The sequence below is a fragment of the Adiantum capillus-veneris genome, chromosome 13 (assembly GCF_014529385.1).
Source record: "Adiantum capillus-veneris isolate H3 chromosome 13, ASM1452938v2, whole genome shotgun sequence".
Taxonomy (NCBI): Eukaryota; Viridiplantae; Streptophyta; class Polypodiopsida; order Polypodiales; family Pteridaceae; genus Adiantum; species Adiantum capillus-veneris.
In genome coordinates this window covers 60,759,127-60,782,128 of record NC_140943.1, presented here as the reverse complement: position 1 = coordinate 60,782,128, position 23,002 = coordinate 60,759,127, and the positions used below count along the sequence as shown (strand labels likewise).

At 44.3% G+C, this 23,002-nt stretch overlaps 1 protein-coding gene across 3 annotated transcripts; it reads left to right on the top strand.

Moving 5' to 3' along the window:
* The first annotated feature begins 1,315 nt into the window (after positions 1-1,315).
* On the top strand, positions 1,316-17,978 carry LOC147444107 (uncharacterized). 3 transcript variants are annotated; one of them, XM_086526839.1, is made up of 5 exons: positions 1,316-1,555; positions 1,634-1,706; positions 17,278-17,329; positions 17,401-17,470; positions 17,556-17,978. In XM_086526839.1, exons 1-5 carry the CDS (start codon positions 1,331-1,333, stop codon positions 17,646-17,648), a joined length of 513 nt encoding a protein of 170 aa, XP_086382965.1. In that variant the 5' UTR covers positions 1,316-1,330; the 3' UTR covers positions 17,649-17,978. The 3 variants fall into 3 exon arrangements, with proteins under 3 accessions (XP_086382965.1, XP_086382964.1, XP_086382963.1); XM_086526838.1 differs by having other exon boundaries at positions 17,553-17,978; XM_086526837.1 differs by having other exon boundaries at positions 17,538-17,978.
* Positions 17,979-23,002: the final 5,024 nt, after the last annotated feature.

The window sequence follows — 23,002 nt, the reverse complement described above, 5'->3', positions numbered from 1 at the left end:
AAGTAGTCTCATAAAAATGCTCACTTTAATTCTCTTAATTCCGCTATTGTTAAAGTTCATAGGCCATTTCCATTACAATATTAATAGGAGATGAACAATAGATATTGTCATTCTCAGATTTCAAGGAATCCTCAAAGAGAGATGGGAAGCATAAAGCGATAATTTGCCACATGAAACAATCACCTATACTTGCAACTAGAAGGCATGGCATTATGTAGAACTTGAATATAAACAAGTAATTCTTCTTTACATTTAACTTGAAAGATGTTTAATATTTATTTTGTTTTGTAGTGCTCTATGTATGTCAAGTTTGAAAGCCCAAAAAAAATATTTACTCAACAAACATTGCATACGTTATCTTCTATTAACGTCTCTTCTTCCATCCCGTCTGGAACACGAGTTTACGCACTAGAATATATTGCAGCCCAACATTCTCCACTGCATAACCGTTCTGTAGCATGAAGACAACCCTTTATCCCAACGTTTTCCTCCTCATATACATTTTACACTGGGCTATGTAAACGATATCCAAGACTCCTTGCTCCCTCCGATTGGTCCAACTAATGAACTGCGCTCCAAAATCTATCAGAACATGTACGACAAAGAGCAACGCCCACCCTCGTCACTATCTCACACAGGGTCACACAGGTTTGATCTCAATAGTTCGATTACTCGATGAATTAGGGGTAAACTCGGGGCAAAAATGGCGACTCAAGTTCACCCCTAGTTCACCTGCCTCGCGAGGCCTCATTACTATCTCAACGAGATCAGCCAACGGGGATCTATGGTCCAAATTTGGGGGCGGGAAGCGGCTTTGATCTCAGTCATCTGGTCGCACGGTGAACTCGGGGCAAAAGTGGTGCCCGTGTTCACCCCTAGGTTCACCCGCCTTGCAGGGCTGTGGGTTGAATCCAAGACCTTTCGATTGCCACATGAATGCCCTACCACCACGCTAGCACGCATCTTTGCCCGTGTTGACATGGGACACGATCACACCCTAGTTTACTTGTCCCTAGTTCACCCTAGTTCACTGAATGATCCGATGATTGAGATTAAAGTATGTCACTGTCCATGTTGGCATGGCACATGATCACACCCTAATTTACCCGCCCTTAGTTCACCCCAGTTCACCCATCCCTAATTCACTGCATGATCCGACAATTGAGATTAAGCTGCCTCACCCCCCCAAATTTGAGCTCTAGATCCCCTCTGAACCATTTGGCCGTGCCATCCAGTGACGATGCCCACCCCAAATTTAGGCCATAGATCCCCTCGGAGCCCTACGTCCGAGGAACGCCCACCAAGCAAGACTAGCCTAGTGTTTCAGGACATGTTGGATTTTGTTTTTGCCGGGGCGTTTGCACAGGGAGACGCCCACCAATTAGATCCAAGCATGAAGAAAAAGGTGGGCGATGTTGGAAGTGGGATGGCATCCATGGCTGTGGCGGCAGCAGCAGCAGAGCAGCCCAGCGTGTCGGAGCAAGACGCCACGCCTTCTCTCTCCACTCACACACACCCGGCCGCTCCCGTCTCCTCAGAGTCTTCCCTCCCGAAGGCATAATCCACCCTCTTACGTCTCTATTCCTCTGGTTCAAAGTTGCCCACGTCACCTTTTCTATGTTTTTTGCATCAGAGCCTCCAACAAGTGGAGCTGGAGCTCCGCCTTCTCGAAGCTCTGGAAATGTATCATCCTGCCAAACTACAAGGTCCTCCCTCTCTACCATATACTACTCTTATGTCATGTTTGTGTGCATTTGCATGCATTGCATATGACTGATGTGCCCATCATGGCATCATCATCCATGTTTAGGGTGCACGATGCACTAGCTCTGTGAAAAATGTAAAAGCCAATTGTGCACTAGCTCTGTGAAAAATTCAAAAGCAACTTATTTAGTGTGGAGGTTGTTTTGTTAGAACAACACGTATGCTTATCCGCTCAACTACCATTGCTGCTAATGCCTTGTGCCCTATTAAGCTCTGTACTCTTTTGGAAACAAGAGACCAAACCTCAACTTTCTTTGTGAGCATATGTACTGAATCACACACAATGTTGGTTTCATGTTCTAATACACGCTCCATAGCACTGTTGGGCGAAGCATTGCGCCACTGGGATACTCTCCTTGCGTCTTTTCTCTCAGGGCATCTATGAAGGAAGGTGATCATCGAGATGTAGAGCACCACATGAGGTGTAGGCACGGAGTGAAGGTGTTCCATAGCCTCTAGATGGCACCCATGCCATGGGGCCCCTCCCGATCAATATTTTTGTTTATCGTCTCACGTTTTCTTTTAGTCACATAGTGCTAGCACAACCGTGGCATATGACATAAGTGATTATGTCACTTGTAAGATTCTCATTGCTTGGGTAAGTAATGATATCATCCCACCCCGCCTCTAAAATGAGTTGGCTTAATATGTCGGGATATTGGTGGTCAAAATCTACATTGGCATAGGTCCAACGATTTCTCCTTGTGATTTCTTTTTTTGGGGCTAGAAATGTAGTTCTTTTAGCTTGATAGGGATTTGCTTAGATTTGATTTGCAGCTTCATTTTGGATGGCTACATGGGTTATATTGAATTCTTATATATATACATTTGGCCATTCATGTGAAGTAACAATATATAGAATTTGACGTAGGATAGGGGCACTCAGATTGTTATAGACTTAGACACTCCAAGCAAGAAATCAATAGCAACGCGAAGAGAAACTGCAAAATCACTGAACTTGATGCGAGAGAGAGAGAGAGAGAGAAAGAAAGAAAGAAAGAAAGATTTTTAACGTCTATGTCAGGCCGAAATCGGCCTATGAGACAAATCAAATGTACATGGTGTGTATGTCATCCGTCTATCGGAAAGACAAATGAAACAAAACTGATACAAAACTGAACTGAATGTAGGTAATGGAGTATCTGAGGAGGGATGGAGCTCTATCTCTAGGGGTATATGCATGTCTATATGCTCAAGGTAGTACAATCATGAGAGAGAGAGAGAGAGAGAGAGAGAGAGAGAGAGTCAACACGGCCCGACGGAGTTTCGAGCCAAGATGCACTGGCCCCAAAGACTGGCGCCCTTGCTGGTATGCTCGCAAAGTACAACTCGCGAGGGTCCCTTGTTAGAGTTCAGGCATCTCTCTTGGTTCATCCAGTCGGTCCGAGTTTCTCGCAGGGACAGGTGCTAGGGAGTGAGGGCTGTTTTGTGGCTGTGCCCAGCTAGTGTGAGGTAGGTATCATGTCGGGTTGTGTCTAGCCATGTTCAACTCAGGTTTTGGTTCAGTTCCATAGCCATGCAAGCTCCTTGTGCCTTGGGGCCGGCTGCCCACTTTTGTCCGGGTGTCCACAGATATTTCCATATATCATTTTTTTGTTAGGTCGTTGGGATTTTTATCGGGCCTTGCCCTACCTCCCCTTGGGCACCTGTTTATGGGGCCATTGGGTACCCACTTTCACATCTCATCTCACAGAGATCACACATCTGATTGTATTGGGTCTTCTGCTTTGGTAGTCAGTGGGGGGCTGATCGTCCCCCCCCCCCTCTCTCTCTCTCTCTCTCTCTCTCTCTCTCTCTCTCTCTCTCACGCTTCCGCACACGCGCACTCACACTTGCGAGGGTCCCTTGCTAGAGTTCAGGCACCTCTCTTGGTTCATCCAGTCGGTCTGAGTTTCTCGTAGGGACAGGTGCTAGGGAGTGAGGGCTATTTTGTGGCTGTGTCGGGCTAGTGTGAGGTAGGTGATACGTCTCATGTCGGGTTGTGTCTAGCCATGTTTAGCTCGGGTTTTGGTTCAGTTCCATAGCCATGCAGGCTCCTTGTGCCATAGGGTACATTTCCCCCTTGCAGTCTAGTGACTTCCCAGGGCCGTAGTGGCAGTAGCCACTTTCTCCCTTTGTTTTTCATTTAGGGGATTTATGCAAGGTTGTGGAGTGTCATGGCTGGGTCGGGCAGATTTGTGTGCCAGGGGGTCACTTCCAGAGTTATGTGTGTAGCCCAGGTGGGCGCCCCTGAGGGTAGCCCCTTCCCATGTGCAGCCGGCTAGGAGGCGGCTCATGTGCTAGCATTTTCAGCACGTGCAGCCTAGCGTTTTTTGCAGGCAACAGGTCAGTGTCTTTGGCATTTGTGATGGTCACCACGTGCCAATAGAAAAGAATAGACTGAACAACTTTAAGCACTTAAAATAACAACTGAATTGAAAAAGATGCACGACACAAGATGGGGAGTGGCGAAGTTCCACCCCAAAGAGAGCACTGGCCCAAATGCTGGCGCCTCTTTCGGTATTTCTTTATTATTGTTGATTCGCAAAGTACAACAGCCGAGGAGCACCTCCTCTGCAATCTACAGGTTGAAGAGTGTAAGAGAGGGCCCCCAAGGCTCATATATAAAGGCCCAAAGCCTAAAAGCATCAAATATGAAAAGCTTAACCCAAAAAAACACTTTACTAAAATTTCGGGATTTTCCTAAAAATCCGCCGCGAATTACAAAACATCAATACAGGTGCCACGTCATCATATTTTGTTGCGCAAAGTTTTTAAAGTATGTTTTGCTTTATTTTTAATGCCTTTATGTCACTTGGGCCCCATCGGACGGGGTCCCGTAAGTTGGTGGGAACTCTTCTTTAAAAATAGGCCACTCGTCAAGACTTTGTAAGTCTGTAAAACTTCTTCTTCTTTTGTTGTTGCTTCTTCTTAGGGTTTTGGCCCCCTTGGCCAAGATGTGAAGGTTGGCTCCGTTCTTCAATGGCTTGACACGTCAACGGTTTGTGACATGCATCGCCTGACGATCACCGCTACTGTGCAGTGCTCTCTCATGGCGGCCTCCCGCATGCCTTGTGATCATGCAGTGGCAGGGATTCTTATCCAAGATCCAGATCATTATCTAGATCTTGCCAGAGGAGGGGCACCAGATCTATGCTCTTAGAGCATGTTGGAGGTGATGCACATGTCGAGACCGTGTCACTGGTCTCTGGTCTCGTGTGCTGGAGCAGTTGGCAATGTCAGTAGCAGTCGCAGTTGTGTGTACCTCGGGTCTATCCATTGGGCATGTCAGTTCTATGCCATACCACCCTTGGTCACTGGTATGAGCAGATTGTTATCAACATGGAGAGCCTTTCCCATGGGTGGGGTACCATAACTTATAAGTTGTACCTACCATAAGCTTGAGACTCTTAATTTTAGGCCCCTCGGAAGGTTGTGCAAATTAGTAAAAATTCATCTGCATCTTTCTCTAGGGGTTGGACCTCCTATTGTCCGGAGTCCGTCCATATGGTCATGCCACATCATCACTTTGTGACAAAAACCTTCTCTACTTGTTGCGCTATGGTGCTCTTTGTACTGTAATAGCAATGACAATTCTTTTAGCTTTTTTCATTATCATAATGAACTCTGACAGGGTATTCTAGATTTGAAACGGTTTTATACTTTTCATAAGAATATTGAATGGAAGAGAACACCTTTTCTTCATGAGTGAGAAAGGGTAGGTCTTTTTCAGGAATACCGTCGATACCGATTGCTAGAGATCTCGTCGCTCTTTTTCACTTATTTCTCTTAGTGTTATTGAGACACAATTTTTTGCTTGAGCCTTTTTACCTTTACTGTTTGAAGACTATGAGTGGCCAGTCCGGAGACATACTAGCCGTACAAGTATGCCCTAGACCTGTGAAGCAGCAAAGTGGTGTAAGTCTAACACCCCCTCTTAGTACCTGATGCTGAACTAACCGCATGAAGCTGAATATGTGAGAGCGCGTGTGTGCAGAAGCGTGAGAGAGGAGAGTGAGAGACGATAGACACAAATGCCAGAGATGGTGAAGAGGGGGTGATCAGCCCCCCATGACTACCATGAGCAGAAGATCCTATCTATACAATCAGATGTGTGTAGAAGTGGGTACCCCCCTTGCCCCATAAATAGGTGCCCAAGGGGAGGTAGGGCAAGGCATGATAAAAATCCCCACGACCCAACAGAGAAATGATATATGAAAATATATGAGGGCGCCCGGACAAGGTGGGCGGCCGGCCCCAAACTCGGCCGGCCGGCGGTTCAGGTGGTTTCCATTTGTTGAATAGGTTTCTCCTTTCTTCTCTATCTGAATCTTTGAGGCTAAACCCAAGAAACCTTCTTGCCTTCACTCCGCCTATCCATGCTTTCCTCAGTACCTTGTATCGACTTTGAGACATCTTAGGGTCCTCTTCAATTTTGACATTGCCTCCATGCAAACCAATGTCTGAGAGCACTCCCTCTAATGCTTTGATCACTCTTTTCGACTCACTCTCTGGCTTCAACTTTAACTTCTGTTGCATATCCAAATTCTAAACTGTTGAAGAGATTTTTAGAGGCCTCTGTAACATAGAAAAGCGTCAAAAAGCTTGTTTTTAGAGCTTTTAAGGGCAAAAACGAACTCTTCTCCTTCTCTTGTTGTTTCTTCTTCATCCAACCCCATATCTCCTATGTGTGGGCTCATGTGGGTCCAGTTTTCTCTCGAGAAACGGGTTTTTTTTTTGTTTGGCAAAATTTGGAAGCGCTGTCTTCTCTTGGAGGACCTGTATGCTGTCAGAAAAGCACACGAGTGAAGCTTTGATACCACTATAACGGGAGGACACCACGTGCTAAGGGAAAAGACAGACTTAGACGCTTCAAAAGAATTGAACTAAAAAAGTTACACTTCACATGAGACACGGAGTGGCGGAGTTCTATCCCAAGAGAGCATTGGCCGTCCCAAACTGTGTCGCCCCTTTTGGTATTTCTTTATATTGCTTCAACGACATGGTGGCATTGCTTTGCATCTCCCGCGGGAAGGATGCTAGAGAGTAAGCCCTTGGTTCATATATAAAGGCCTTGGCTATCAAAAGCAATTTACATGAAAAGCTTCAAGTCTAAAAGCATCTTGTCCCAAAAGCGTGCGACCTATGGGTTGTCCGTACAAAGCGCCATGTCAGCACCTGTCAACGCAATTTGGAGAATCGTCCGTATAGTCTGCCACATCAGTGCATATGGGGATAATCTGTACTGCAGCAACGTCTTTAGCTTTTACATAAGTTATTTTGTGGGAGTGTGTGCGCTTGACTTTCAGGCCCATCGGACGAGGGTCCCATAAGTTGTTGGGGGTTAGGATTTTAATCCTAACCCATAGGCCACTCAGCGAGGATCTGTAAGTTGGTGAGGACTTTTTCTTCTTCTACATTCGCTAGGGTTTAAGCCCCTTGGCCGTGATCGCTAGAGTCTTCAGTTACTTGACGCGTCAATTGTTTGTGACACTCTCTCACTCTTAGGGACCAAAAAGCCAGCGCCAGAGTTCAGCCCATGCTGTTGCAGAAGTCAGCAAGGACGAGAAGGTGGTTGGAGCAAGAAAAACAAGGCGCCAGAGCTTCTACCGTGCTGCTGCAGATTTCAGCCACTGCAAGGAACTTGCTGAGGACCCCTATGGCTGCCCCGAGTGCACCAATTGATGCCACGACCCTATAGACAAGTTCCATCGCAAAGAACCTTCGGAGATTGTTTCCATCACAAGAAGCTGCTGTTTTTCTCAGTTTTCAGCCCATAAACATCGTAGATAGGGCTGATTTACAAGAAGGAACCCTAGAACACACCTCTTTTGCGTGTAGGATTGGAAGAGAGGGTTCTTTTCATAAAGATCTCTTCCGAAGAGTTGCTTTTTGAGAACTGAGTTGCAATCCGAGTTTCGAGTCTTTGCAAGTGATGCTTTTCATGTTTTGATCTATGAGTGTTTGTTTGTAGGTGCACTCCTCTTCATGAGGAAGCATGTTACAAGCTTGGACAATCCAAGTGAATAATCAATAGCAACACGAACAAAATTTGCAAATAAGTGAACTTGAATAGAGAGAGAGAGAGAAGGGGAGAGTCGAAACGGCACGGTGAAGTTCCGAGCCAAGGCGCACTGGCCCCAAAGACTGACACCCCTTTTGGTATTTCTTTATTATTGCTTTGCAAAGGTACAACTCTGGAGGGTCCAACTTGCTCAGAGACACTGCGTCCATATGCTCTCTGAGAATGAGACCCCAAGGGTCCTTATAAACAGTACAAGGGATGCCAAAAAGCAGAACCCCAAAAACAGCTGATCCAAAAGCATTCACACGCAAAAGCTCTTGACCCAATAGCCCACGTGAAAATTGTTAAGAATTGCAACTCAAAACACGAAAATCCTTAAAGCCTGCCACGTCATCATGTCAGCGCGGTTTAGTTCCTCTTGTCCACTCGGCCGGTTCTTTCCAGTTGGGCATGCCACATCATCACTTTGTGACATTCCCCCTCTTGAAAGAATTGTAATTGCCCTCGATTACGCGTGCAAAACAGCCAAATGACAGAAACTTTCTCTAGTAGACTCTGGCTCTATGTGCTCAGGCACCAAACTCCACAAATCCAGCACTTTCACAAAGACATCATTCAATTCAATCACAATATTTATCGAGGGTCTCAGATACAAATCATGATCATTGTAACCTATTTAGCAATCACATCTAGACCGCGTTGATCTTTTCACGGATGTCTTGATCTACTAAATCTTGTTATTACCAGATTCATATCCTTTCTTTTCACATTTCAATCAAGCAAACCATGCCTATGACAATCCCTGCAAGACAGTACATCCACATAGCATGTTATTTACAAAAATCACACACTTACTTCATACTGAACACCGTTTTTGAATCATTCAATCTTGCCATCTCATCCCGTCCAGAACTCTTGATGCACCTGGATCACTGTGCAGTCATCTCATCCTTCTTGAACTCTTGATGCACTCACGACATTATCCAGTCATCTCATCCAGATAGAGTTCTTGATGCGCTAGAAACACATTCAGTTCTCATTCGCTATCACAACTAGATCTCGTTGATCTCTAATAGATATCTAGATGCACTAAGTTCAAAACATTCATCAGACAAAATGCTGCAGACATTTCATCTTTCTCTACATGTCTCTAACAATACACGCATGAAAGAGCACACGATTCCATGTACATATGTTCATAAAGTCATTCCGCAAAATACTGTCAACCTGTCTGTATCCCTAAAATCTCAAAGAGAAATTAGTGGCTATATTCAATCTAGGCAATCTGTGATAAAGGAGTGGAGTCGCTCCCCTCTTGTGCAGTCCGCACTGCACTAGATTCAACTTGTTGATTCATCGGTAACTTTTGGCATAGACACTGCTAATAATTCAAAGCTTCAAGGTACAACTCAAAACTGAAGATAATTTGCGATGTTCTCCTCCTTCGTCCACTTATCGAGGGCCAAAAAGTTCCCTTGACCAAAGTATCGGGTGGACCTAGCTTACCTTTCTGTTCTTTTCTTGTACCTTGGGACATGTAGGTTGCCTTGTTGGCTTCCCGTGTCCAGTGGCACCTCAATCTGGATTGTCGGAATTCTTTGGTGAACCATTAGTAGATTCCCTTGCTTCTTTATGACCCTATGCGCTATCAGCTGATTCCCTTACTTCTTCGAAATTCGCTGATGAACTTTCATCCAGTCAATTGTTTCTTTCTCTTCCCTGGAAGACTCTTGTTCTCATGAGGTGGAAATTGGCTTGTCTATAGGATAGGTCAGTGAGCCGGCATGCATACCAAAACCTTGCTTGGCATGTCCCAAGGTTATTAGGCCATAGGTAGGGCAACTGTCCACCAACTTACCCAACAAATCAATCAATAAATTGATTTATTAAAATTGAGCCAAGGGTTGTCAGTTTGGGTGAAACGGTCGCACATCTGCCACCCGGGAATTCGATTGACACGAGGAATGGCTCGTTGGATTCCTCTAACCTAGAACTACATGCATGTCATGCCAGATGTCCACCATAGTATAATAACGTCTGTCAAAACGCGTGTACAAACCATTTATGCAAGTTCCAAAACTGGAAAACCTAATCTAATGGACTTGTTCGGACATGTAGGTCCTGCGAACAGGCTCACAAAATTGCCGGTACTAATCCTCCTAGGATTCTAGACATCCCTATCTAGAAAGAAGGGGAAAACTGGCTCTGGAAGTCGATGAAGCATGTTCACGTGGCACACAGAGCCAGTGCACGTGACATTGCAAGCCATACCAAGTACTCAAGAACCCCAAGTACTCATCCCCATCTATGCCATGGATTGCACCAAGCCCTATGGAGATTTTGGTCAAGTCTATGATGAAGATGATGCTATGACAAGAGGCTCAACATGCCGCCATGGATAGAGACCGTGAAGAACGAAGGGTAGCTATGGAGCTCGAGCGAGAGTAAGCACACGAAGCTCAACGCATAGCGGTTGAAGAAAGAAGCGCAGCTATGGAGCTCGAGCGTGAGGGGGCACGCGAGGCTCAACGCATAGCGGCCGAAGAAAAGCGAGACCAACACGTAGAGGAGTTGATCATACAGGTACTCTCCTCGAAGACCGAGCCACCCAAGGAGGCCGGCGAGTCATCCTGTAGCACAGGTAGAACGACGACTCCAACAATCCCGTCACTGAGAAGTTAACGTTGATTAAGTGTGATGGTAAGATGGATGCTTCTGTGATTCATTCTTGTTTGCATCAATTTAATGCTTACTTTGCGACTAACAAGAAAACTAGCAACAATAAAGTTTTGAATGCTGCCATGTATCTAGCGGGTGATGCCATTAATTTGTATGAAGCTTGGCAAGAATCATAGTTGTTTGAGCATCTTGAGCATGCCGCGGATGGCGTATCCCTCTCTCTCAGTTGGGTCGGCTTCCAAGACAAGCTCAAGGCTCGTTTTATGCCACCACAGTACCTTGATCGGTTAAAAGAAGATTGGCGCGGCCTTTCGCCGTAAGTTTGTTGTTTCTCCTCTCACAGGGCGTGATATGATTTTCGGCAATAAATGGTTTCGTGAGCACGATCCACAAATTAGTTGGAAAGAAAACACGCTCACTCTCTCATCGACAGGTGCCTCTCCCGTGGTTATTCGCGGTGAGCAGGGCCTCCATTCTTTACCTCTCATTTCTCATGTGCAGGCTAAGCGTGAGTTACGACGAGGAGCTCAAGCAGTGTTCATTTATGCCACTCAAGTGACACAGGATCTCAAGACTCTTGAACGGTTGCAGGATGATCTTCCACCCTATCTCCCTCCCAAGCGCCCATGCCTTGCATCCACTATGGCGCCCATGGCAAGCATTCACTATGGGCGCTAGGCTGAGCCTGTGCACACTATATCTCCCAAGGTGCCCTTGCCCTACATAAGTAGCCCTTGAGGTGCTGGTTGGGTAGCTGTCCATCAGCCCCATGACCTCATAAATGGGGAAAAATAGAAAAGAAAGCACCAAAAGCCCTATGGGCTATAGGGGGGAAAATGGCAAGGTTGGGAAAAATACTCCCTAATGGCCATGGAACCAAGCCAAAACCCTGAGCTAAACATGGCTAAACACATCCGACATGAGAGAACATCCTCATGCTTATCGGGCACAGCCACAAAAGAGCCCTCACTCCCTAACATGTGTCCCTGGAAGAACGATTGGACAAATCCTGAGAGATGCCATAACTTTGACATATATAAAGGAGGCCATGTCTCATTGTAAATCATCTCATGCGCAAGCTTGTAAATTTTATGTTCGAGCTCGAATCTCGTTAGTTTACATCTTCAATGTGTGTATCTCTCTAGTGAGTGAGCCTTAGTTTACCTCTCAAAGAGTATAGCTTCTCTCTCAAGCATAGCCTTGCCTCTTGTATACAACTCTATAGGGATCCCCTGCACACTTTTGTATTACATATGTCTATAACATCATAATACATATCTTCCGCTTATCTCTAGTTGTGTGTGCGTACTTTACATATATATGTATATGTAGATATAGATATATATGCTAGCCACTGAGACCATGGAAGATGTGACATGCTAGGTCACCCAAGCGAGAAATCAATAGAAACACACGAGAAACTGCAAAGAGAGAGAGAGAGAGAGAGAGAGAGAGAGAGAGAGAGAGATGAAGCGGTGGAGTTCCTCTCCCAGATGCACTGGCCCCAAAGGCTGACATCCCTTTTGATATTTCTGTCTTTATTGTTGCTTCACAAATTACAACGGCCCAGGGACTCACTTCCGCACACGTTAGAATGTTAGAGTGAGCCCCCAAGGCTCATACTCAAATGCCCTTGGCCCAAAAGCATCTTATGTGAAAAGCTATGCTCACCAAAATCCCTCACACCAAAAGCTAGCCAACTTCCATGTTTTGCGCTGACCATCCGTACGGTGCCACATCAAGAAGACCTTCCGCAATTTGCGGCATGATTTTGTATAGTCGCTACATGCCATTAGTTTTTAGGGATTTTGGTTCCTTGGCCAGTTATTCCAAAGTTGGGGTCTTTTACTCTCTAACCCCTAGAGGGCCTTGCCATGTCACTAACTTGTGACATACCCCCCTCTTGAAAGGAGTTATCTCTCTCGATTACACGCCTACATAGGACAAAAACTAGCTCAGTAGACACTAACTCTATGTACCCATGCACGAGACTTGCACACATTCAACACGTGCACAAAGACGACAATCATTGAACATCACAACAATATCCTTGTCGAGATCTTAGATGAGAATCATGATCATTGTAATCTATCAGACCGTGTTGATCTTTTTACGGATGTCTTGATCTACTAAATCTCGTACTATGACATTCACATTACCCGTTAGGTGAAAGAGAGAAAATGCTGCAGTAATTTCATCTTTTCGACAAGTACTCAAACAACACACACATGAGAGAGCACAAGTAACAAGCTCATTTGTGGATTTCCATTTCAATGCGTTGTTAAGAGTTATGGCATCTCTCTGTATTCATCCAGTCATTGGTTAGTCCCAATTTCTCCAAGGGACAGGAGTGAGGGCTTTTTTGTGGTTGTGTCCAGCTAGAGTGAGGTTGTTCTCTCGTGTGCGGATGTGTCTAGTCATGTTTAGCTCAGGGTTTTGTCTCGGTTCCATGGCCATGTAGGCTCCTGTTGCCTTAGGGTGTTTCCCCCCAGTTGTTCCCCCGCTTTGCTAGGGCCCTATGGGCTAGTAGGCCCTATTTCTAGCCTTTCCCCTATTTATTGGGCCTTTTTCTAGTCGTGAGGGCTGGGAGCTTGGGTTTGGCAGCCTCCATCTAGAGGTGTATATGTGAGCAGCGGGGGACTCTTACGGCATGTAGATCAGCCCCAAAGGGGGGTGCCCTCCTTTGGGTGCGCCAGTAGGGAGCATGCAGAGGGGGCAGCCCTAGCGTCTTTGGGCAGCCTCCCAGATCTGCGTTTTTGGGTAGCCAACCACCAGCAGCAGACAGAGAAGCCCAACAGCAAGAGGTCTTCCAGTCAAATACCTTGAAGTTCTTCCACCTGTGCTGCAGCCTTTTCTAGAGCAGCAGTACTATATTCGATGATCATCAGGGCATGTCTTCTCTTTGCCAGGAGGTGATCTAGATTTGATGTTCCCATGCTTGCTCGGTTGGTTTCCAGATGTTTCCAGAGGTCCAAGGTTGATGTGCACGATGTGTGGTATGTTGTTCCGCTTTGAAAAAATTGTTATGTATGCAAATATATGTACCATTGGGAAAAAACCTAACTATATTGGGCATGTTGAAACAATTTCAAAAGACATTTAGAGAGGGTACTGTTAGAACATCAAACAATTCAAGTAGATTCCAAAAGCCTTACTTTTGCACAACATATCAGACATCTATTATCATGTCTACAAATGAGAGCTACCAATATCACAACAACACTTAAAGCTCAAAATGAAAGTAGCACAGTTTGTCACCTCTAGAAGGCTCATCATAGTGCCTACAAAAAAGAAACATCCAACTGAAGAGCCGTTTGGTATGGTATGATTCAGAATTCACAAAGGAGAAGCTTGAGCACTTTGCATCGGAAGATTCTTTTTGTGACATTCAACTGTAGAGGAAAAAGTTTTGAAACTCAAGGTTGGACACTCATGTATCCCAAAAAACTCACTAGGCCAAATTGCCCATGCACAAATATACATTTTTTAAATTTTCTTTAAAAACCAAAAAAGGTGACGTACATATTGATATGTACATACAGTTCTTGTTCTGTACACTGTTGGGTACAGTATGGATCAGTATGCTGAATATAACCAACCTTGTAGAGGTCTCTTGTGCAGGAGCAATTGGCAATGTCAATAGCAGTATTGTGTGCCAAAAAGATTTCCATGGAGGGCATGTAGCATTTATTCCAAATTTCCCTAGAGCACTTGTATTTGCAGCTCTGTGATCAACATGGAGAGCCCTTCCCAGATTGATCTCTCTCTTTCTCTCTCTTTTATTCTCAGATGTGCTGTCTGTTTCGACCTCAGTGATCTCTCTGCTCCACTGCGCCTTGTTCATTCATGTGGCGTTGCAGGTTTTTCCTTGTGTGAGAGGATCTTATCGGAGTAGAGCGAGATCAAAGTCGAGGTGTTCACCAGATTGGATGCTAGTTCTTGTCTTCATTGCCTCTTCTGCAGCTCATAGTCACAAGGGATGCCCATTTTTGGGCTTCCCGTCTCCACTTGCCGCCCCGCCCTCTTTTTTACACTAAAAATCCATTTGAGCCCTGTCCCCCATTCCCCGTCCCCTGACGTGTCCCTTGTGACTATGCTTCTGCTGCCTATTCTTACATGTTCATCTTTTCATAGTCATTCAATAGAATACTATCAACCTGTCCATATCCCTAAAATCTCATGGAGAAATTAGTGATTTTATTCCATTCTAGGCAATCTGTGACAAAGGAGTGGGGTGGCTCCCTCTTGTGCAGCATGCACTGCATCGGATTCAACCCGTCAATTCGTCGTGCACTTTCGGAATAGTCGATGTTAAACCAAAAGCCTCAAGGTACAACTCTAGTATCCAAGGAGAATCTGCTAAGTCCTACTCCATCCACTTTGCGGACCGGCTCTAGCCAGATAATTTCTGAACTAGACCAAATATTAGCGGACTAGCTTACCCTTCTCTTTCCTTGTGCGCTAGGACCTGTTTTGGAACAAACATTTCTCTCATCTCTTCCACGTCTTGTTGCTCCTTTGGTTCCCTGTTCTTTGGCACATCACCTTTGTCTCAAGGGACCAACATGGAAGTCATTGTGATTCTTCCAAGTATGTGGAAAGTTTAGTCAATAGAAAGGCCCATAGTATCGCATACTAAGCTTTGAGAAAAGCTTCTCCTTACCCTCCCCTCCCTTTTTTGTAGACGTGCTTTCTCAAACCGAAGTAGCACCCACTCATTCTTGTTCAACTGCAAGTTGCGACGGTGCTTGCCTACTGCCTTCTTATGCCGCGCTTAGACTTCTGCAAAGCCTTTTTTACCTTAGCGAGAGCAGTCTCCAAATCGTGTGCGTTATTATCTCCTTAAAGAATCTTGTCCTTGGTGCTCAAAATCGAAAGAACCTTTCTGACACCCCTCAAAAATCTCAAATGGCCCCCTCCCGTAGATGTGTGACAATGTTGTTGTAAGCAAACTCCAACAAAGGCAAATACTTTTTCCATTAATTCTTGTTGTCAAAGATACAAGACTTCAACTAGTCCGAAGCCATTGATGTCACAAAGTGATGATGTGGCATAACCTAAAGGACAGAGGCCAGACATAAAGGGCCAACCCTAGTGAAAGAAGTAGCAAAAGAAGTTTGTCCAACTTATGGAACCTAGGCGAGTGGCCTAAGCTTAAAAGAAATTGACTTAATAAGTTGTTCCAACTTAATGGTACCACGACGGAGGGCCCAAACCCTTAAAAATAAAGTTAGAACCAAAAATTGCGAATCATGTGCATGGTTTGCAGCGAGATTCGTGGAAGCCTGTTGACATTGCAGCTGCGTACAGACAATTCCTAGGGCGCTAGCTTTTGGACATCAGAAGCTTTTGGGTCTGGAGCTTTTCATTGTAACTGCTTTTGAGTTTGGCCAAGGGCCTTTATAGATGTGCCCCTTTGGCAAATTTGCTTGGGAGCACTGCAAAGAGAGAGGACCCTTGTACTTGTTGAAGCATAATAATAAAGAAATACCGAGAAGGGATGCCGGTCTTTGGGGCCGGTACTTCTAGGCGTGGAACTCCGCCGTGTCATGTCCTCTCTCTCTCTCTCTCTCTCTCTCTCTCTCTCTCTCTCTCTCTCAGCTTTGTTCAATTCTTTCAGTTTCTCTCGCGCGTGTTGCATTAGATCTTTGGCTTAGGGGTGCCCAATGCCCAAGTCTATTACAGTCTAGGCGATTCTTCTTCTGCGGAGGATCCAATCCCTTTATTTGTAGCGGTTTTGTAGGAGGAAGATTCCAATGAGATTAACGATTACAACAACAACCCATCTACAAAGGACGAGTTTGATGATTGTCTTGACAATTTTCTTGAGGAGGATCAGCAATCTACAAATCTGCACCGGTAATTGCAAGTGAGCACTTGTACGAAGAGGTTGATGAGGTTTGCACGGGATCCGGTCTATACTCAATATATGAAGAACCAACCAATCCTTGAATCATGTGAAATATGGTGGAAGACTACCTGACAACCTCTCAAGTCGGCCATTGAAACCAAGGCAAGGACCAAGGCCGAAGGCAGATAGGACATAGTTACTCAGAAAGGAAACAGGGAACGGCAACGGGCACGAAATACCATTCCTTGTTACGGTTACTCATGTTTGAAACACGGAACAGGGATTCGGAACGGGGAGCGGAGATTTTAAAATGGCCATTCCATGTAACTAAGAGATAAGAAGCACTGCTTGTGACAAAAGAGGATATTGAATGCTCTATGGAACAAAAAATCAGTGAGATGATGAAGTATTAGAAGCAATCGAGAAAGGGATGGAAGTCCGAGTCTTTTCCAGGATACTTAGGCAGACAATCTACTTTTGAAGAACTCGCAGAGAAGGCTCGACGTTGCTGAGTGTTCAAGTATGACACTAGCCCTTCTTCTTCCTCTTCTTCCTCTCCTACCAACGAAGATTGATGGGAGTCAAGAAACATAAATATGAGAAGAGCAGATCCTAACAAGGCAGAAAGAGCTATCGAAGCTCGATTTTGACATTACCTCTGCTGATGATTCGGACTCCAAACGAGGGAGAAAAAGCTATGACGCTCATGGCTTTTCCATATCACATGTCGTTGTGCAATTCCACATTTATGCCCTATTTTAGTTATCGAAGATTAAACTCCACTTGTGGTAGCCTTTTATTGAGGATATTTTCCATTATGCAACCCCACCACAACTAGTGCGCATAGTTGCATGCATTATATTTCATGTGACACAATGTATCAGTATCCAATTCACTACATTTGCGTTTCCTCTTTGTTGATAGATGGCACGCTCTTACATCTATTAATTTGTTACATCTATTAATTTGAAACATGCAGGGATGCACAGGCATTTTGTGTTGTTTGGCCTTATGGAGTATCTTGAGAAAAGGTGCTATTAATAAACCTTTGTACTCGCATGTTGGATGACTTGTATGTGCTAATGGACTTTTTAATGAGCAGGCTACACCAGCATTTCACCGCCGATGAGATCTTGCAGCATTTGGATCGATTTTACAACATTGAAATGCTTGTAAGTTAGTGTATGATATCTTGTTTTCTTGATAGTTGATGTAGAGCTGTTATGATTTTTAAAGCAGAGCGATCTTGTTCAGAAGCCCGATGAAGAAGAAGAAATCCAAAATCAGGAGGAAGAATTCAGCTTGCCATCCAGTTTTTTCAGCCAAAAAGAGGAGACGAGGGATGCTTGATTAAGTCAGATAACTCATACCTAACACCCTTCTTGCTGAGTAGTGTACATACACAACGTGTGCCAATATGTAGAAATTCAAGAGTCGATAACATGATTGATTTATGTACTTCTCACCATCTCATTCCTGAGTGGTTGTATTAGGCCTCATGCATTAACATGTATACCATTACCAATTAGGATATTGATTCAGATAGTTTAGGTCCAATCATACTTGTATTTCATGAGAAAGCTTTGTATACAAGGAGTTGCTCAAAGATGTGCTAATTCAATACTGTAATATTTCACCTGAAGTGGGTTATAAAGTTGGAGCCTGGTTATTTTGGATTGATCTAATTAGTGGCTCGAAGATGTGCTAATTTTAATGCTCTAATATTTACTTGGGAGCGGATGGGCATGGTTCTATCTATAACTATTTGTTGTTTTGAATCCTTTGAACACTTTGTTTAATGGTTGAGATCATGGGCTCTTTAAAGGAGCCAACACCTATGGAGGAAGCGCTAGTTCATCCAAAGTGGAAAGAAGCAGTGCAGTTTGAATATGACAACATCATGAAGGACCATATTCTATCTTGTGAAGACTTGTATTTATAGATGTGTCTCGTACAATATTCTTCTGCAACCCTTGGAAGTTGTTTATAATTTGTTGCAAACACACTACACAAGCCTACTGTATAAGATGTGTGCATGCACAAAATGAACATCCAAACCTATGTAAGTTTTAAATATCTTTTTCTCTAGAAGTGTATAAAAAGCACTATGTACATGCAGAGAAGATAAACATGGCAACTTGTCATCCCTTTGCTTCATAACCAATGCTACCACAAGAAATTATCACAGTGTTATAAGGAGCATGGGATTAAGCTTCAACTTAACTCGTACACCTTGCACCACAAGAAAACATTGAATAAAAAAATTCTAGACATCGCCGAGTTGTTATGATGGATGCAAAAGTAAAAACGTCTACTAGATAGCAGGAGGGTTCAAGGAATTTTGTGTACATCTTGAATCTTTGCTACCCAAAGCTTGTGTGGTAAGTGGCTACTTTCTAGCAAGTGAACTTCTTTTTCTCTCTTCACAATTTGTGGTTGATTGTTGTGTAAGTGGTATGGAAATGGTTTGTTAGTTGACTCATGATGCCTTATAGGGTGTGTAACCTTTATACCTTCATTATACCCATATTATTCGATCATTCTATTTGATGACACATCAGGTTTTTTTGTTAATCTTCATATATTTACTTATATTAATCGATACAAAAATAGTATGAAAGTGAGTTTTTGCTTTCGGAGTACAACTCACCTTCACACAAACTGCAAGGCTAATCCTAAGCAATGCAAGATAGAGAAAAAAGAACAAAAAATGTCTTTATTTAATCTACTTTTGGTTCCTTGAAAATATCAAGAGTAGTAATTAAATGCTTGGCTTTAACACCAGTTTGGTAACCTAACACGACATAAAATGGCCTTTTTAGGTTTTGGAAAAAAAATCAAACATATCATAGTATGTGTTTGTAGAAGTCCTTACTTTGACTCAAAAGCTACCACCACATTTTATGTGGGAAAAATAAGAAACACTCAACTCCTAATTGTATGGTCATGAGGAGCTCTCAAATCCACAAGAGTGCTCAATCTGACCAAAAACAACATGTTTGCTCGATGAACCCCACTTTATATAAGGTTAAAAAAATTCTAGACAACAAGCCTATGTTTTTTGTATATATCAATGAGTCCTTGGCCAAAGTCTATGGTTGTTGCAAGTCCAAAAAAAATCTTTTGAACATAGAGTTTAGTACAAAAAAGATGTATTTTTAGCATTTTGTTGATTTGTCATCAATATTTCTATGTGTACACCAATCATTGCCTTTATAAATGCTTCCACTTTACCCACATTGGTTCTTTAATTTCATGTTCAAGCATAGAAAGCATCCAAAGCATCAAAACATGTCTTTTTAAGACAATTTGGGACACACAAAATTTTTAGCTTCAAAGTAGCCAAAGGACCAATCTATGTTGGGGTATAGGCGTATGTGCCTTGCCCGGCCGCCCAGAGTCTGCGCGCCCACTGACTTGTATACCTTATACATAGCATAAGTGTATAGGGGGCTGCTCACTCTTTGAGTCTCCCCACCCACATCGTGTTGTGTGTCTCCTTATCTCTCTCTCTCACTCTTCGTCTGTGGTGCTCCCTGATCCCCTTCAATTGGTATCAGAGCTATGGTGACCACGGAGAGCACGACGGCTTTGACAGCTTCGAGACGATAGCTCGCTCGCTCTCGACGGTGGAGTTCGATCGTGGAGTTTCACGGAGAGAGATTTTAGCTTGAGGAGCATTGTCTTTGGAGCAATAGGAGCTTGGTGTGGTCAAGCTTGGTCGAGGAGGCGGTTGCGGCTTCCTTGGTGAGAGGAGCTTTTGAGCTCAGTGGAGCTCGTTAGAGAAGTGCTCGGCGGAGGAGAGCTTGACATTCGAGTACTTGGATGCTGTTGTGGCAGAGCTCTTGCATTGGAGCTTGCATTGAGAGGACATTGCATCACGCAGAGTGGAGCAGGAGCAGGAGCAGGTTCAAGACTCGTTTTTGCCATTTTCGTGCTCTAAAACGCAGTTTTTTGCGTAGCTCCGTCATACAGAGTCAAATCTACATGATCCAGGAGTCTAGGTTAGGGTTTTGGCACGCTCCGGACGCGATGGTGATGTCTATTTGCTGAAATTATTCTTTGAATTACAACAGGTACAGCAACAGGTTTATTTGTGCACTTTCGGATCCCAAAAATACTGTTTTTGGTATATCTCACACACACGAAGTATTTTCTGCAGCAACCAGCAAATTCATAGGTGTACACAGGTTTTTGGATATGCATTTGTCCAGAGAGCCACTCATGCGAGAGTGAGTTATGTTGCCATGGTCTTGGCGGTTTATGTATGCCATATATGGATTTGTGTATTTGTTTGTGGCTGAGATTATTTGAGATTTGACTCAATTTACGTATTGCCTCTACGTATCCGTAGGTTGCTCTTTGACAGTTTAGTGATTGAGTTTACTCCCACTTTGACAGGTGATTTTCAGTCATCATTTGGTTGGAGTTTGGAGTCACTTGTGTATACCCTTGTGTGCTGTATTTCGCATTGCGCATAGCGACAGATCTTGCAAGGTTTTGCGAAATGTTGCTATAGTTATCTGGCAGACATTTGGTCATCGATTGAAAGTTATTTTGGCAGCAATCATCACTCACATGTATGTCATTTGCGGTGTCGTTGAGTGGTACTCCGGCAAGAGCGGGTATGCTCATATGTATGACTTTGTGAGGTGATTCCGGTCAAGTTTATTCCCGGATTGGCCATCGTGGCATATATTATTGTCTCTTTGAGGTTTACTGTTGAGATTTTGCTCCAGTTACAAAGAAGACTCTGCCAAAATTTTGTCAGATATTTATGCGCGATTGAGTCATATTGACATGTGATTTTGTGCAAGGCTTTGCACGGTTATTGGTGCAACTTTGCATCAGACTTTACAGCCATATTTGCAAACTTTTGTTGATGCGATTCGAGTCAGTTTAGGGCTGAGAATTTTGTAATTTTGGGCTGAATTTCAGGGCTGATTCGGTGAAGATTATGCACAAGGTTATGGTCGTCATGAATGCATCTTGTAAGTAGTGCGTTTGATTGTAGTGTGATACTAGAGCAGGCGAGGCTTGTATTGACATTGCGGGAGCTCTATTTTGGAGTGTGTCTCACAGGTTTTACATTGTGTTTCTGGCCATAGTGGTAGACAGTTTCAAGGTGCTGTTGGTCAGGTGGTTTTGCTTTCTAGTTTGCTACATTGTGCTCATGGCAGAGACAGGTGATCGATCAGATTGTGACCTCTCACAGATGCGCGTGTTTGATGGGGACAGACTTTGCGGCATGGAGAGAGTGTATGCTTGACGCATTGACACAGCGAGGGTTGCATGGACCATTGAGTGGTGATGCAAGTAGACCTTCATGCTTGTCTGACGATCAGTGGCAGGAGCTAGAGGAGATGGCACTATCTACACTCTCTTTGCACCTTGCGGAATCTGTATATGCTCTTGTTATGTATGAGACTACTTCGAGAGCACTTTGGCGCAGATTACATGATATGTATGATAGATCTGAGTCATCAAGGACTCGTGTGAGACATGTACATTCACGAGTACGCTGACAGGTGACATGTTGGTATTGTGATCATTCTGGACACGTTAGACGACAATGTTTTCGTCGTATGCGACATCGTAGGAGACACGGCAGTCTCAGAGATGTATGTACTGATGCAATGGACTCAGTTGCTTTGACAGTTGAGGCAGATGTAGTGTCGGAGTATACTAGTGACGGGGATGTCACTTTTACCTCGAGCTATGCACGAGATGCTATACATGTGGATAGTGCACTCCCTTCGCAGTGGTTGGTAGACGCAGATTCTATGTTTCATGTCACGCCGCATCGTGAATGGTTTTGTAGCTATTCTAGCGGGATGCTTGGCAATGTACATTTGACCGATGGATCGGTGCATGTGATAGCAGGTGCAGGAGATGTGAGACTGTCATTACCGAGTGGTGCATCTTACTTGTTACGACATGTGCGCTATGTACCAGATTTGACAGTGAGTTTGATCTTGATTGGTCAGCTTAGAGATTGTGGATGTCAGATTTTGCTACGAGAGCGAGATTTTGTGATGCATTTGGGTTCCCTAGAGATTGCGAGAGGTGCCAGGAGTGGTACAGGTTACCCATTGCATGTGGATCACGGGAGAGACGGTGTTGTCTCTGTGATCATGCAGACAGGTAGACAGCGAGAGAGCACGCGAGTCTCTTTTGCTTGTGGGTTGCAGGATGCTTTGCATGGAGTACAGAGTAGTGAGCTCGTTGTGCACACAGTTGGGGCACGACTTGAGCAGTCACACAGAGAGGTGACAAAGTCTGACATGCATGCTTTGCTAGTGACTGAGCAAAGCAGAGAGTCAGTTGTGCGAGATACTTCTATGCAGGATAGACAGGTAGAGCGGTCTGGCTCTAGTGAGTCACGACAGGAGGACGTTGTGCAAGAGTCTATGCATACGGAGTTAGAGCATGAGAGCTCTAGTGAGTCACAGCAGATTGAGTGGTCATGTTTGCAGTGGATGATTGCAGAGGAGACTGAGATGTCAGCGATTATGCAGTCATTCCTTTCTATGCTCGACACTGAGCATGGGGATATAGTTGTGCAGAATATGTCTTCCAGCAGACACCTAGAGCAACTAGTTTGCTCTGAGGTTGCACGACAGGTTGATGCATCTTTTGCGGACAGTCAGGAGATGCATGTGGCTGACACGCCTTGTCAGTCAGAGATACCTATTGCCAGGGAT

Coding starts and splice junctions, on each gene's coding strand:
- LOC147444107 (XM_086526837.1), top strand. CDS start 1,331: ATGTTGGATTTTGTTTTTGCCGGGGCGTTTGCACAGGGAGACGCCCAC. Junction 1,556..1,633: donor CAGAGTCTTCCCTCCCGAAG/GCATAATCCACC, acceptor TTTTTGCATCAG/AGCCTCCAACAAGTGGAGCT. Junction 17,330..17,400: donor ATGGAGTATCTTGAGAAAAG/GTGCTATTAATA, acceptor TTTAATGAGCAG/GCTACACCAGCATTTCACCG.